General features: G+C 42.1%; 1 protein-coding gene across 1 annotated transcript; it reads left to right on the plus strand.

Annotated features, from left to right (window-relative positions):
- Window positions 1–7072: 7072 nt before the first annotated feature.
- Window positions 7073–12524, plus strand: mtfmt (mitochondrial methionyl-tRNA formyltransferase). Its single transcript, XM_034215082.1, is given in 10 exon segments — window positions 7073–7537; window positions 7736–7889; window positions 7891–7934; window positions 8695–8817; window positions 8909–9011; window positions 9077–9152; window positions 9230–9321; window positions 9394–9472; window positions 10078–10151; window positions 11509–12524. Coding segments are annotated over 10 exon segments (1086 nt in total). The 5' UTR covers window positions 7073–7379; the 3' UTR covers window positions 11692–12524.
- Window positions 12525–13298: the final 774 nt, after the last annotated feature.

The raw sequence follows: 13298 nt of genomic DNA on the forward strand, positions 1-13298 counted from the left end.
GACAGGATCATCTGAGAGGGAAAAGGCTGTAGAGAGTGGGAGTGTGCAGCTCAAAGACAGGATCACCTGAGGAGGGAAAAAGGCTGTAAGACTGCACCACCTGAGAGGGAAACAGCTGTTGAGAGCTATGAGTGTGCCAGTCAAATAACTGATTTTTTTTCCACAACCTGATCAGAAAAATCTCCAGTCATTTTTAAATTACCATCCTCAGCAAAAAAGTAGCATCCCAGTGGTGCAGAAAGTGTTCTGTAGCAGAGACGGCACCAGTAGAAGGTGGCTGACGTACTGTCCAGAGCGTCACATGCTGTATTGTTTCATCTGCATGGCATCCGGTAAGAGAACTGATAGCAGTCTGTTCATCAGTGGAATGTCAGATTGGAGGCATATACACCAGCGCACAGAGGAGCATGAGAGAAGCAGTGCACACAGAAACTGTGCTGAAGCTTACCTCTTGAAATCCGCCAGTGCTGATATCAGCAGTGTGTTTGGTGGCAGTCAGATGTCGGCGCACAGAGAGCAGGTCAGAAAGAGACGGCAGGTTTGGGAGCGCATCATAGATGTCATCAAGGTTCTTGGGAAGAGGGGGCTTGCATACAGGAGGTCAGAAAATGAGGCAGCATATACTCTGGAACAGTGGTTCTCAAACTTTTTTCAATCATGTACCCCCTTTGAAAATAAAATGCAGCCATGTACCCCCTATCAGCACAAAAACAATTTGTTAAGGAAAAAATACCTATATAAAGAGACAGTACAGCCTTTCACCATCAGTGTCTGATTTATTAAAACAACAACATTGTAACTGAGAAACACTTAAATGCTACATTTCAAATGTTTACAATCCATCACTAAATTCATGGCAAACCAATTTTAACATCATGCAATAACACTAAGACGACATTAGTTAGTTGCATTGAACTGATCTTTTTAATAAGTTGTACTTACAATGTAGTGAAACATGGGCTTGTGCTTCACTGAGGATCTTTGTCATTCTGACAGGGAGGCAACCTGCAGTTATAAACCCACACTGCTCAACTTCGTTACTTTTCCTAAAATTGGTATATTTATTTATTTTGGGGCGTGGGGAATGAAGAGAAAAAAAAATATGAGCATTTTATGAACATGGGATTTTGACCCCTCATATAAACATGTGTATAATGCTGCGCTATACTTTGCAGCCAAACGCCGTTGCCAAGCAACGCTTATTGTTTAGGTCCTTTGAAAAGCAGGCAGTCAAATAATTAACTAGAACTAGCTAGATCTGATAGATTTGGACATAAACGCGAGTGAAGACCGGATGCGAGAGAGGGATCAGATCAGATCAGCTGCTGCTGACAGAGAACACGCAGCTCTGCATGATCACAGCTCCGCCGCTGTGACGGACCGTTGAGCTGAGCAAAATACACTAAGAGTTAGACCTAACACACTTAGCTATTTCATCTACTCTGGAACTAGCTAAACTAGTTATAAATATATGTATTCTTTACTATCGGGTCACTTATTACAGATTCAGCGAGCTGCACGAGTACCCCCATTTGAGAACCACTGCTCTGGAAGACCACACAGTTGATCATGGTAATTTCTTGGAACTCATACTTCTACTGTGGAAGTATGATTTCTGTTTAAGAGAGCACCTGGACAGCTGCATTGAGAACAGCAAAAAGTTGCATTTGTCTGGTGGCACGAGAGGCAGAGGCTCCCTTGTAACTTTACTCTCCAAAACCACAGTCAACTCAGTGATAGATGCAATTCACCATCTGATTCAAGAAAACATCTCCAGTGATATCAAGAAAGCAGGAATGTTTTCAGTGCAGCTGGACACAACGCAGGACATCACCTCTCAGGATCAATGCTCTATAATGATGAGGTATGTTACTGATGTTGTTCATGAGAGGCTTGTTGGTGCAGTGCTGAAGTGCAGTTCATCCACTGGACAGGCCTTTGTCAACATGCTGTCAGAAGTTCTGGACAAAATGGGCCTCAGCAAGACCATGTGCATTGGAAATGTGACTGATGGGGCATCAAACATGCAAGGCCAATACAAAGGATTCTCCTCACTGTTGTCTGCACAATCTCCAAACCAGGTGCATGTATGGTGCTACGCACAGGGTTGGGTTGTAACGGAATACATGTAACGGTGTTACGTAATCAGAATACAAAAATCAAGTAACTGTATTCAGCTCGCATTACATTTAAAAACGAGTAATCTGATTACAGTTACTTTAGTAAACCTGAAGTGAATACATTTTGGATTACTTATTGGAATTATTGATGGAAAGATTTCCTCTCAACATTTAATATTCATTACTAAAGGTACAGCCGAATCATCACAGCGCACAAAACCTATTACCGCCGCACATTAAAACAGTAAAAACACGCTCAGTTTCCTTTTGCTTTTTGTGTTTTTTTAAGACACGTAACTGTAACTATATTCGGATTACTTTCAGAGCCATGTAATCAGTAATCAGTAACTGATTACATTTACAAAGTAACCCTCCCAACCCTGGCTACGCACATGTACTAAATCTGGTGCTTGCAAACACAACCCAGATTGTTATTGAGAGTGGGTCCCTGTTTGCGCTCCTCAATGGCATTGCGGTATTCATCAAAGAGTCATATAAAAGGATGAATGTGTGGGAAGAGTCAGGCCGAAACAAGAGACGTAGACGCCTTGCTCCTATTGGCGAGACACGCTGATGGGCCAAGCATGAGGCCCTGAAGAAGAGACACGCTGGTGGGCCAAGCATGAGGCCCTGAAGAAGAGACACGCTGGTGGGCCAAGCATGAGGCCCTGAAGAAGGTGTTTGGCTCCTTTGGAAAAGCGGAAGATGGTCTGTACGTTGATGTGCTGTTGACACTATACAGAAACAGGCAACAGTGAAACCATATATCCGTGTCATGGCCAGAGGATATGCAGAGTCATTGCTCAAGTATGAGACGATCTTGACGGCTCAAATCTTCCTCCGCATATTTGAACATACCTCTCCATTGTCTAAATACCTTCAGACGGCAGGATTGGACATCCTCTCTGCTCACAGAATGGTGGCATCGACACAGGATACGCTGAAAAGCTTGGGAAGAGATTTTGAATCTGTAAAAAAAGCAGCAGACACATTTGTCAACTGGACAAACACAGAAATCCAAGAGAGAGATGACACGGACATTGAAGTGGAGGCCACACTGCCACAAAAGAGGAGGAGGATGAAGAAAGTCTTGCCTGGAGAGATGGCTCAGGATGAGACCCTGGATGATGCAGAACAATCCTATGAGGTGAATGTGCATAACCGGATCATGGACACAGCAATTGAAGCCATTCATAGGCGCTTTTTAACACACGGCAATCTATATGCTGACTTGGCATGTCTGGATCCCAGTGCTCTTCCCTCAGCTCTGCACCAGTGCTCTTCCCCAGTCTGCCCTTCAAGACTTAAGCAAGTGCTTGCAAGGATTTGACAGCAGGGCAACCAAGGAAAATCTGCAGGCCGAGTTGAAAAGCTTTGCACTCCAGTGGAACAGGCTGAAGGCATCCCCATTGGCAGAGTACAAAGCAAGAACAGTAGAAGATGGATCAGGTGGTGAGGAGGAGGACAGCACAGAAGAGGTTGAGATAACTCCCATAAGCTGTTGCTCCTGCAAAGAATGCCCTCTGTGCTGCTACCAGATACTTCGCCGTTTCAACATGCTAACAGATGCATACCCTGTCCTAGGCCTTGCTTATACATACCTGCTTACATTATCCCTCACACAGGTGGCTTGTGAGCGCACATTTTCCATTTTGAAGTTTATTCAAAACAGACTCAGAAGCACCCTCTCATCTGAGAAATTGGAGGCATTTATGTTGATGGCCACAGAGAAAGACATCCTCATGGCCTTGGACTCTGTGATAGACAGACTTGCAGAGAAGAGTGAGCTGCTTAAAAAGCTGCTCCACTGATAAGGCGAGACATATTTAATATTATTGTTATTATCACACATCACACATTATGGATGTAGTAATTCATTATTTGTCATTTGAATGATGCTTTTCAGAAGTGTTATTGTGCTTATGTGTTGATCCTTAATGGTGTGATCATGTACACGAAATGATCAATTATTCTCCATTACAGGTTGTTCTGATATATTTGAGGAGTCGTTCTCCCTCTGTTCTATATGTGGACTTGTTCTCTCATTTGGGACCACTGTTAGAATTTGGTAAGTTTATCATGTATTTTTTAATGTTGTATAAATTCATACTTCATAATTTAAAAAAAGTTTTGAAAGAAACGCAAATCCCAAAAGTTTTCAACTCTAGGTGCAGGACAGAGGAAAACATTTTATTTATTTTTCAGACTTAATAATGTATCCAATTCCCTCTCAGGTTGACCACTTGACATGTGAGAGCTTGAGTAGTTGTTCCCCCTCCGTCCATGTTCGAGGACTTGCTCCACTGTTGAGTATGTCATGTGTCTTATAATGTTATATGAATTCATACTTGATTTGTGATGATGAGAGACTTAATAATGTTTCCATGTCTCTTTTAGGTTGACCACCCTATATATGAGAGCCTAAGGAGTTGTTTTCCCTCTGTCACCTTTTGAGGACCTGCTTTGTCTCCTCCATCATTCACTGGGCCACTTTTGGGTTCCTGAGTTTATTTCATGTGGTGAGAGGAATGCAATGTGTGTATGTTTAAAGGTTTATGTGAAGAAACATACTATATGTGTGATAAAATGACAGTTGGTAAATCATAAATGTCTCTTTATATTCTCTGCTACCATTATCTCCTGGCAAACAGCTTTTCCTGACCTGCTAGAAGTTCTTCTATGATGCTTGAGTCATCCATCATATCTGAGAGCTTCGTCTTGACTTGGTGAGTTTATTATGCAACTTGTTTTGTCTCAGATTGAAACAAAAGGTTTGATTATGATTATTTCCTGGCTGAAGATTTTCATATTGATGGTTTTAATTTCAAACATCTGCATATCTTTTAAGTTCAATGAACAGTTATGCAGGTAGGCCTTAGGGCTCTTTTGAGACTTAAGTCATCCTTCATGACAGATACATGTGTTCACTAAGTGTCACCACGTCACAAAAAGGCTACATGGCTACATATACTTGTCAGTACACAGATACTGAGTACAAGTTCTGTTTGCTGTTTCTTGCAGGTCACGAATTTGGTGAGGAGTGGAGCTGGCTGTCTGCGGACGAGGAAGTAGAGCAATACATACTTGTGCACATACACGTATATGAGAATGCATATCTATTCAGACCTGTCTTAGACTTTTCACACAGCTATATATATATATTTTTTTTTTTTCTTCCAATTCTCTATTTATGGTTTCATAATGACTGAGTCACCGATGAGTGAGTGAGTTTCAGCTCTAATGCTGCTACTGTCTGTAATATGTTTCTATTTAGATTATTTGTCAGGATATGTTTTTGTTATTATTGTCCGAGTCTGGTTTGAACTAATACTGGGCTTACAACCAAAATATTTTCACAGTCACAGACTAAAAACTGAAAGGGTAGCATAAGGGGTTCTTCCCGTTAGTCTTGTCCCACCCCTAGTCATGACATAACTTCTGTTGTGATTTGACACTATAATGAATAAAAGATTGATTGATTGATTGCTCTAGCTCGTCAATTGTAGTCCTTGAGTTCATAGTTAAGTGCTTAATATTTGTTAACTGCTATCAAGGATTGAACTACTCCTTTGTAGTATGCATGAGAGAAGATGCCGCGAGATTAGTGGACTTCTATGTAGTGTCTGCTGATAATGTAGTGGGCTGGTCTGGACAGAAAATGCCAGGGCTGAATTTTTGTCCCAGTCCACCCCTGGGAGGGAAATGAACAGGTGGATATTCTGGCCAAACAAACACTCAGAATTATGAACATAGACATAGAAGTTCCACTCAGCAAAGCGGAGGTTCAAACATTCAATCAGAAATATGCACAAACAACATGACAAGATCATTGGGATCTTAGTGATACAGGAAGACATCTTTATAAAATGCAAAGGTATGTGGGGGATGGAAGGAAGGTGGGGTTTAAAAGAAGGGGAGGAAAATGTCATTTCTCCGGATGAGAATAGGCATACATTAAGTATAATACAGGTCTCAATCATACATTAAGTATAATACAGGTCTCAATCATACTAAGTATAATACAGGTCTCAATCATACATTAAGTATAATACAGGTCTCAATCATACTTAAGTATAATACAGGTCTCAATCATACATTAAGTATAATACAGGTCTCAATCATACATTAAGTATAATACAGGTCTCAATCATACTACTTAAGTATAATACAGGTCTCAAATCATACATTAAGTATAATACAGGTCTCAATCATACATTAAGTATAATACAGGTCTCATCATACTTTAAGTATAATACAGGTCTCAATCATACATTAAGTATAATACAGGTCTCAATCATACATTAAGTATAATACAGGTCTCAATCATACTTTAAGTATAATACAGGTCTCAATCATACATTAAGTATAATACAGGTCTCAATCATACATTAAGTATAATACAGGTCTCAATCATACATTAAGTATAATACAGGTCTCAATCATACATTAAGTATAATACAGGTCTCAATCATACACTAAGTATAATACAGGTCTCAATCATACATTAAGTATAATACAGGTCTCAATCATACATTAAGTATAATACAGGTCTCAATCATACATTAAGTATAATACAGGTCTCAATCATACAGTAAGTATAATAAGGTACGTAATCAGTACATTAAGTATAATACAGGTCTCAATCATACATTAAGTATAATACAGGTCTCAAGTCATACATTAAGTATAATACAGGTCTCAATCATACATTAGTATAATACAGGTCTCAATCATACATTAAGTATAATAGGAAGCATCCAACCAGAAAGTGTATACACTGCAGCCAGCCAGAACTGTTGAGCATGTTTTACTGCTTTGCAGGAAATATAGTACTCAGAGAAATGTGCTTTTCCAGACACTCAAGAAAGCAAAATTCCATGACTTGTCGCTATCAGGGCTGTTAGGGAAAAAATCAGGCAATATGTATTGTGAGATTATTACGTTTCTAAGATAAATTGATACATTTAAAATAATCTAGAGTTTTGGTTCTTTGTTTTGTTTATTGTTTTCTGCATAGTCTCTTGTCCACACTCCAGTCCAGTTGGTGGCGGTAATGCACCTACAAGTTGGTTTGCCAACCGCCAATAAACACTGAAGAAGAATAAAAGCAAGAGAAGAAGACGCAGGCGGAAGTGTAGTGGAAAACATGGCGGCGTCCTATACACACATTTAGGACAAACTAACAACAGTGACAGAAACGTAGCCAAAGCCCGCCCATGACCCTGGAGACATGTCGCAGTGAGCGGAGCCGCTGTCAGGATGTGGCTGCTGGGCAGGACCGCGGCGCTGCGCTGCCTGCGGGCCGGAGGGAGGCCCGCGGCCCGCAGGCTCTCCTCCTCCGGACCCCCCTGGAGGCTGCTGTTCTTCGGCTCAGACCACTTCGCTGTGGAGTCTCTGAAAGTGCTCACATCCAACAGGTGAGTCCTGTATGAAGGTAGATATGGTGCAAAATGCGAGAGCGTGTAAAACCTGATGTGAGCACTTGCAGAATTTTGTTTTGAGCTTGTGTGTATACAATATCCACGTGTCTGTGAACCACATTTGAAGTGTTGTAGCTTGTAGGGGAAAAAAAGAATTTAGTGATGAAATGTTCACAACCTCCATGTAATGTGTAGGAGCTCCAGTGGGGGGGTGGTGGAGACCCTTGAGGTGGTGGCTCTGCCGGGGGACGTCCCGGTGAAGAGGTTCGCTCTACAGAACCAGCTCCCAGTCCACAGCTGGCCCCCCCACCCTATGGATGGACAGTTTGATGTGGGGGTGGTGGTGTCCTTTCGGCTGTTTGCCTCCCGGAGAAGCTCATCACAAGTTCCCACAGTGGAGCTGCTTTCATGTGATGTAGCTAAACCTGAAGAGTGCCCCCTGCTGGAGGCCCAGGCTGAATTAAAGCCTTCAGTTTGGTATCTGTGGCCTCTTAACATTGTCCTGCACTCAGAGAAGCCTAGGAGGTGGTATACCTAAGTATGATGGCTATAGAGATATTCTGATTCTAAAGTAACAGAGATCTCAGTGTGGACACGTCTTTAAAAATAGATTTAACTTTTACATTTGGGCCATTATTATTATAAATGATGGCCAAGACAAAACTTGCTATAGATAATAATACTTTTATTATTTACTCATATCATAGCCTTCATCTGAACATACAATTATTGCATTTTGTAAGAATACTTTTTAAATAATGTTTCAATTAGTATGATCATTTCAAAACTATAAGAAGTTATGAGTAACAGATTACCCTAGTATCAATAACATTAACCAAATAAAAGACGGCATAAATGACTTTGGCATTCAAAATAATGGTGTGTGTGTGTGTGTGTGTGTGTGTGTGTGTGTGTGTGTGTGTGTGTGTGTGTGTGTGTGTGTGTGTGTGTGTGTGGTGTGTGTGGGTGTGTGTGTGTGGTGTGTGTGTGTGTGGTGTGTGTGTGGTGTGTGTGTGTGTGTGGTGTGTGTGTGTGTGTGTGTGTGTGTTGTGTGTGTGTGTGTGTGTGTGTGTGTGTGTGTGTGTGTGTGTGTTTGTGTGTGTGTGTGTGTGTGTGTGTGTGTGTGTGTGTGTGTGTGTGTGTGTTCTCTGCAGTGGGATTCTGAATGTCCACCCCAGCCTGCTGCCTAGGTGGAGGGGCCCGGCCCCCATCTTCCACACCATCATGCATGGTGATGCTGTGACGGGGGTCTCCATCATCCAGATCCGCCCTCACAGGTAACCTGAGGGGAAAGCTCCTGATTCTACATTCCACCATCAGACCATCTGCCATCACACAGAGATTAAGAATGTCCCCCCCCCCCCCCAGGTTTGATGTGGGCCCCCTCCTCCAGCAGGAGCTCCATCAGGTCCCTGAAGGCTGCACTGCAGACCAGCTGGAAGCAGCCCTCTCCTCTAAAGGAGCACACCTGGTGGGTGTGTTGAACATGTCAGGTGTCTGTCTGCTCCCAGCAAGCTGACTGTGTTTGTTTTGCAGCTGCTTGATACCCTGAGGACTCTGTCTGAGAGAATAGCTCAGAAAAGAGAGCAAAGCCAGAGCGGGGGAACATTTGGTACGTAGCTCTGAACCACACAGACAGTCATGCTACATAAAACGTCTTCGTACTTACACATTCATTTCCAAATATAGCCCCCAAAATCAATGCCTCCATGAGCTGGGTGGAGTGGGAGGAGCAGACCTGTGATCAGATCAGCTGTCTGCATTGCGCCATCGGCTCGCGGGTAATGAACCATGGAGACATGTAGGCTCTGAGGAATGAAGCATGCCTCTGACGATGCTTCTCTTCCAATCAGATTCCTCTGAGGACCACGTGGATGGGAAGGACCATAAAGCTGCTGGACTTTGTAGGAAGATGTCACATTTCATTATTAGGTAAGTTTGGTTAATCCTATTGGAACATTTTGTGTTTTTGGATAGTTTCCTGAATGATGCCAGTGTGTCTTTTCTCTTCTACTGTACAAGGTAAACACATGTGCTACTTCTGCCTATGAAGCATTACAAATAACAACGCTGTTGATGTGAACAGTTGATACAAAAGTGACTACTCAACATTGTACAGCTCCTCAACTTTAACTGTGCTGAAAGTGAGCTTGATTTAATAATCATTCATGTGTGATAAATATAAATGGATCATTCAATCCTCTCATTGGTGTTCTATTAGCTGCAATACAGCAGCAGTGTCTAACTACTTTAGCCAATCAGTAGTGAGCATTTAAAGTGTATTTGATATACAGATCAAATGTATACCGATGAATAATATGGTGAACATTAATGTCTGCTACCTGTGATTTTATATAAGGCTTCTTTTCAGACCTCCCGTAGCAAGCAACACAATGCACACCGAAGGTTTTAGTGTGGTGCTTTGTTAGTGCACTACATTAGTTGAACCAGTCTGCGAGTCTAATATATTCTCTGAGATTGTGTTCTCTCTCCTCTGAAAGTGTGTTGTTCGTGTGTCGTCATCCCTCTGTTTGCAGATGAGAGGAGCAGAGCGGCCCCCGGCTCAGTGAGCTACCAGAAGGAGTCCAACACTCTGGCTGTGAGCTGTAAGGTGTGTTTCACTCACACACCTGGTCCTCTTTACAGTTGTATTGCTATATTTCTATTTGTGTTTTGACATAATGTCCAAATGTCCCTCAAATAATGTCTGTAAAGCCTTTTCGTAAATTGGTGTGGAGTGTGCAGCATGGTCACGTACCATTTGAAAGAAAGGTGAAGCTTCAGTGTGTAATCTGTGCCTGAGCAGCTGACTGCAGACTCCCTCTGTGTCCTACAATACAAAGTCCTACACTTAATACAATATGCACTAACATACACAGAACAAACAAAGCAGCAGTAGTCACAATCTTGTGCGCTAACCACATGTGAGTTCTTCTTGAGCTATATGTCTTACTCCCATAGTGCTCTTTGGGCGCAGTCCCTCACAAACTAACCAGGATCCTCTTAAAAAAATATGATGATCTCTCCAATGGAAAAATGAACATCATTTATTATATATTTATTTCAATAAGTTCACAAATGTTTTTTTCTTTATGTTTTCCCATCACAGCATGGACTCTTGGCAAAGGAAACAGACACACCCTACTAGTGTCTCTAGTGTCTGGGGTCTGCTGCATTCACTGGCCCTTTCTCCATGTCGAGCAGAGCTGCTGCAGAGCCACTATTTCAGTATACTACGTCATGGAGTGGCTCCGAAGGACTGTTTGAATGCATGTTAAACGCCCAGCATTCGGCGCCACTCAACTCGTAGTATACTTGAAGTAGTGGCTCTGCAGCAGGTATACTCGACATTGAGAAACGGCCAGAGTCCTCTGTTTGCTTTCTTGTTACTGCTGCCATGGCAATCGTGACACCTAGTGGTTACAACAGGAACTGTTTTAACATAAGGCCGTCCCTGGCTGCAGTCACTCTATTCAATTTGAGTTTGCAGCACTTATTATGTAATTCCCGAGTTTCAAGGACTGAAACACAATCACAAAGTGACACATCTTTTATTCCAGTGATGGACTGAATACTCTGGGCCGTGATTCAGAAAGCAGGATTAGTTCAGACTGTTATAGGAGGAAACTGGGTGTTCAGCATTTCAGAGAAAACTAAATGTGTTCTCAAGAAGTAGCTGAAGAAAGCCACTGGACGCTGGAGGTCCACATGACACACATAATGAGGTAGCTGTCAGGTGACGGTAGTAATAGTAAAGTATATATTGTGTTGTTGTACAACATTGTTGTCACAAACACTGGATCAGATTGTGAGCTTGCAGTAATGTATTTATAATGATAACTAACTCACATACTTTTCATCTTCAGCTGCTGTGTTTTTCCCCTTTCGTATTAAAGCTGAACAAATGTATGTCAAATATAATGAAAGTCCTATTTACTCTTTGTGTGAACGTGTGCTCCCTGCTCCAGGACGGCTGGGTGGGCTTCAGGTCTGTGCTCCTGAAGAAGAGGCTGACAGCAGGGGACTTCTATAACGGCTACCTGCACCAGACCCTGCACAGGAAGTCAGCCTGTGACATCACCAGAGCACAGTTCATCACCAGGAAACATGGAGGAGACGCAAAGGACATGAGAGAGGACTCTACGTCATGATGCTTCCTCTTCAATATGAACACTACAGATATCAGCTGCTGGGATTTACTGTATTTCGTGTGTTACTCTGTCTGTTTAAGACATCTGCAGGTACAGTGTGACTAGTTGTACTATACTTTACTTTTATTGCAATAAATGATATTGCTGCTGATTTATTTCAGGACTAAGACAGAAAGCGTATCACACTCCAAACATTAGCATTGTGAGCATGTTAGCTTCCTGATTTCATTTAGCTCACAATCTGATTGCAGCCTCACAGTCCGACAGCTGGACACTCGTATCAGGTTAACATGAATTCACACTGATAAAGACAACACTTTGTACGAGTATATATATTTATGTTCGGCTTCTGTGATTGGCTACATAAAATGCATTGTTAATTGTCTTGAGTTTTGAATATTAAGAACAATGTTATAATAATGATTTACCCTCAATATGCCAGCTGTGACACGATACAAGGTCATATGTTAGAGGCAAGCATTATGTGGAGGGAGACCTGTGGAACATACAGTATAACAGGCGGCTTGTGGCGCAGTGGATAGAGCCTTGGTGTTGGGACCAGGGGGTCACAGGTTCAAACCCACTGCAGTCAGCATGTCGTTGTGTCCCTGGGACACCAAAGTGCTCCTGCACAGTATTGAGTATGGAAGTCGCTTTGGATGAAAGAGTCTAACAAGCAACATGTAATAACACATACTTCTCACCGTGAGTGGATTGTCTTCATGAATAAATGGCAGCGATGACATGGTGCCTTTTTCCATCCATTTAAAAGTCCTGTTCACAGACCTTTGTTTCAAAGGCACAATAATGAAAATAAACATATCAGAAACATACTTCCCACACACTTTTTTTAAAGTGGCAAACCATTCAACGTGATGACCTGCTCACCAAAAGGCTTCTGGGAAATGAAGGAATCCGACACAGACATGAAAAGAATGATTGAAAAGAGGGTACATCGTGCAGCTCCCTGGCCCAAACACATTGACCTTTCACTTGAAGGTTGAATGTCCCCTCTGTGGGATGAGTCAAAGTATTCTGGCTCTGAAACACATCATGCCTCCTGACCTGTAGGCGTAGGCAAAGTCGGCTCATAGCACACAAACACTAGTCATCACACGCTTCTGTCATAACATGAATTCATCATTTATACACAAACATCAATCAAATTAATATTTTCATAAAATATATTGTTTATGTCTGCAAATGACGTACATGATTATTTACATAAAGAGCAGGGGATTGAGGTCCAACCACAGACAGAGACACACAGAGCCTCTGAGTTTTGCTCAATAAATCTTGCTTACTAGTTTCACTCAAGATCTAACCATTGCCACTGCACCAATGCCTTCATTCAATGTCTCATGTCCTCAGTGTCTGGAAAAGGTTCATAAACAGAGATTCATTTCAGCGTGAGCAGCTCTGGTTCTGCTCAGGGTTTTTAAGGACAAGCTGGCACAGAATGCATCAACAACCCTAACCGCAGGATCCAGTAGGAAAAGGCAAACAACACTACTTGTAGTGCATCTCCACATTAGTTGCTGTATGTGTTTAGTTATGTTTAAGTTTGTAATGATCACATGGTACATTTGGGATTGGCTATTTATGAC

This window comes from Gymnodraco acuticeps, unplaced genomic scaffold (genome assembly GCF_902827175.1).
Source record: "Gymnodraco acuticeps unplaced genomic scaffold, fGymAcu1.1, whole genome shotgun sequence".
NCBI lineage: Eukaryota > Metazoa > Chordata > Actinopteri > Perciformes > Bathydraconidae > Gymnodraco > Gymnodraco acuticeps.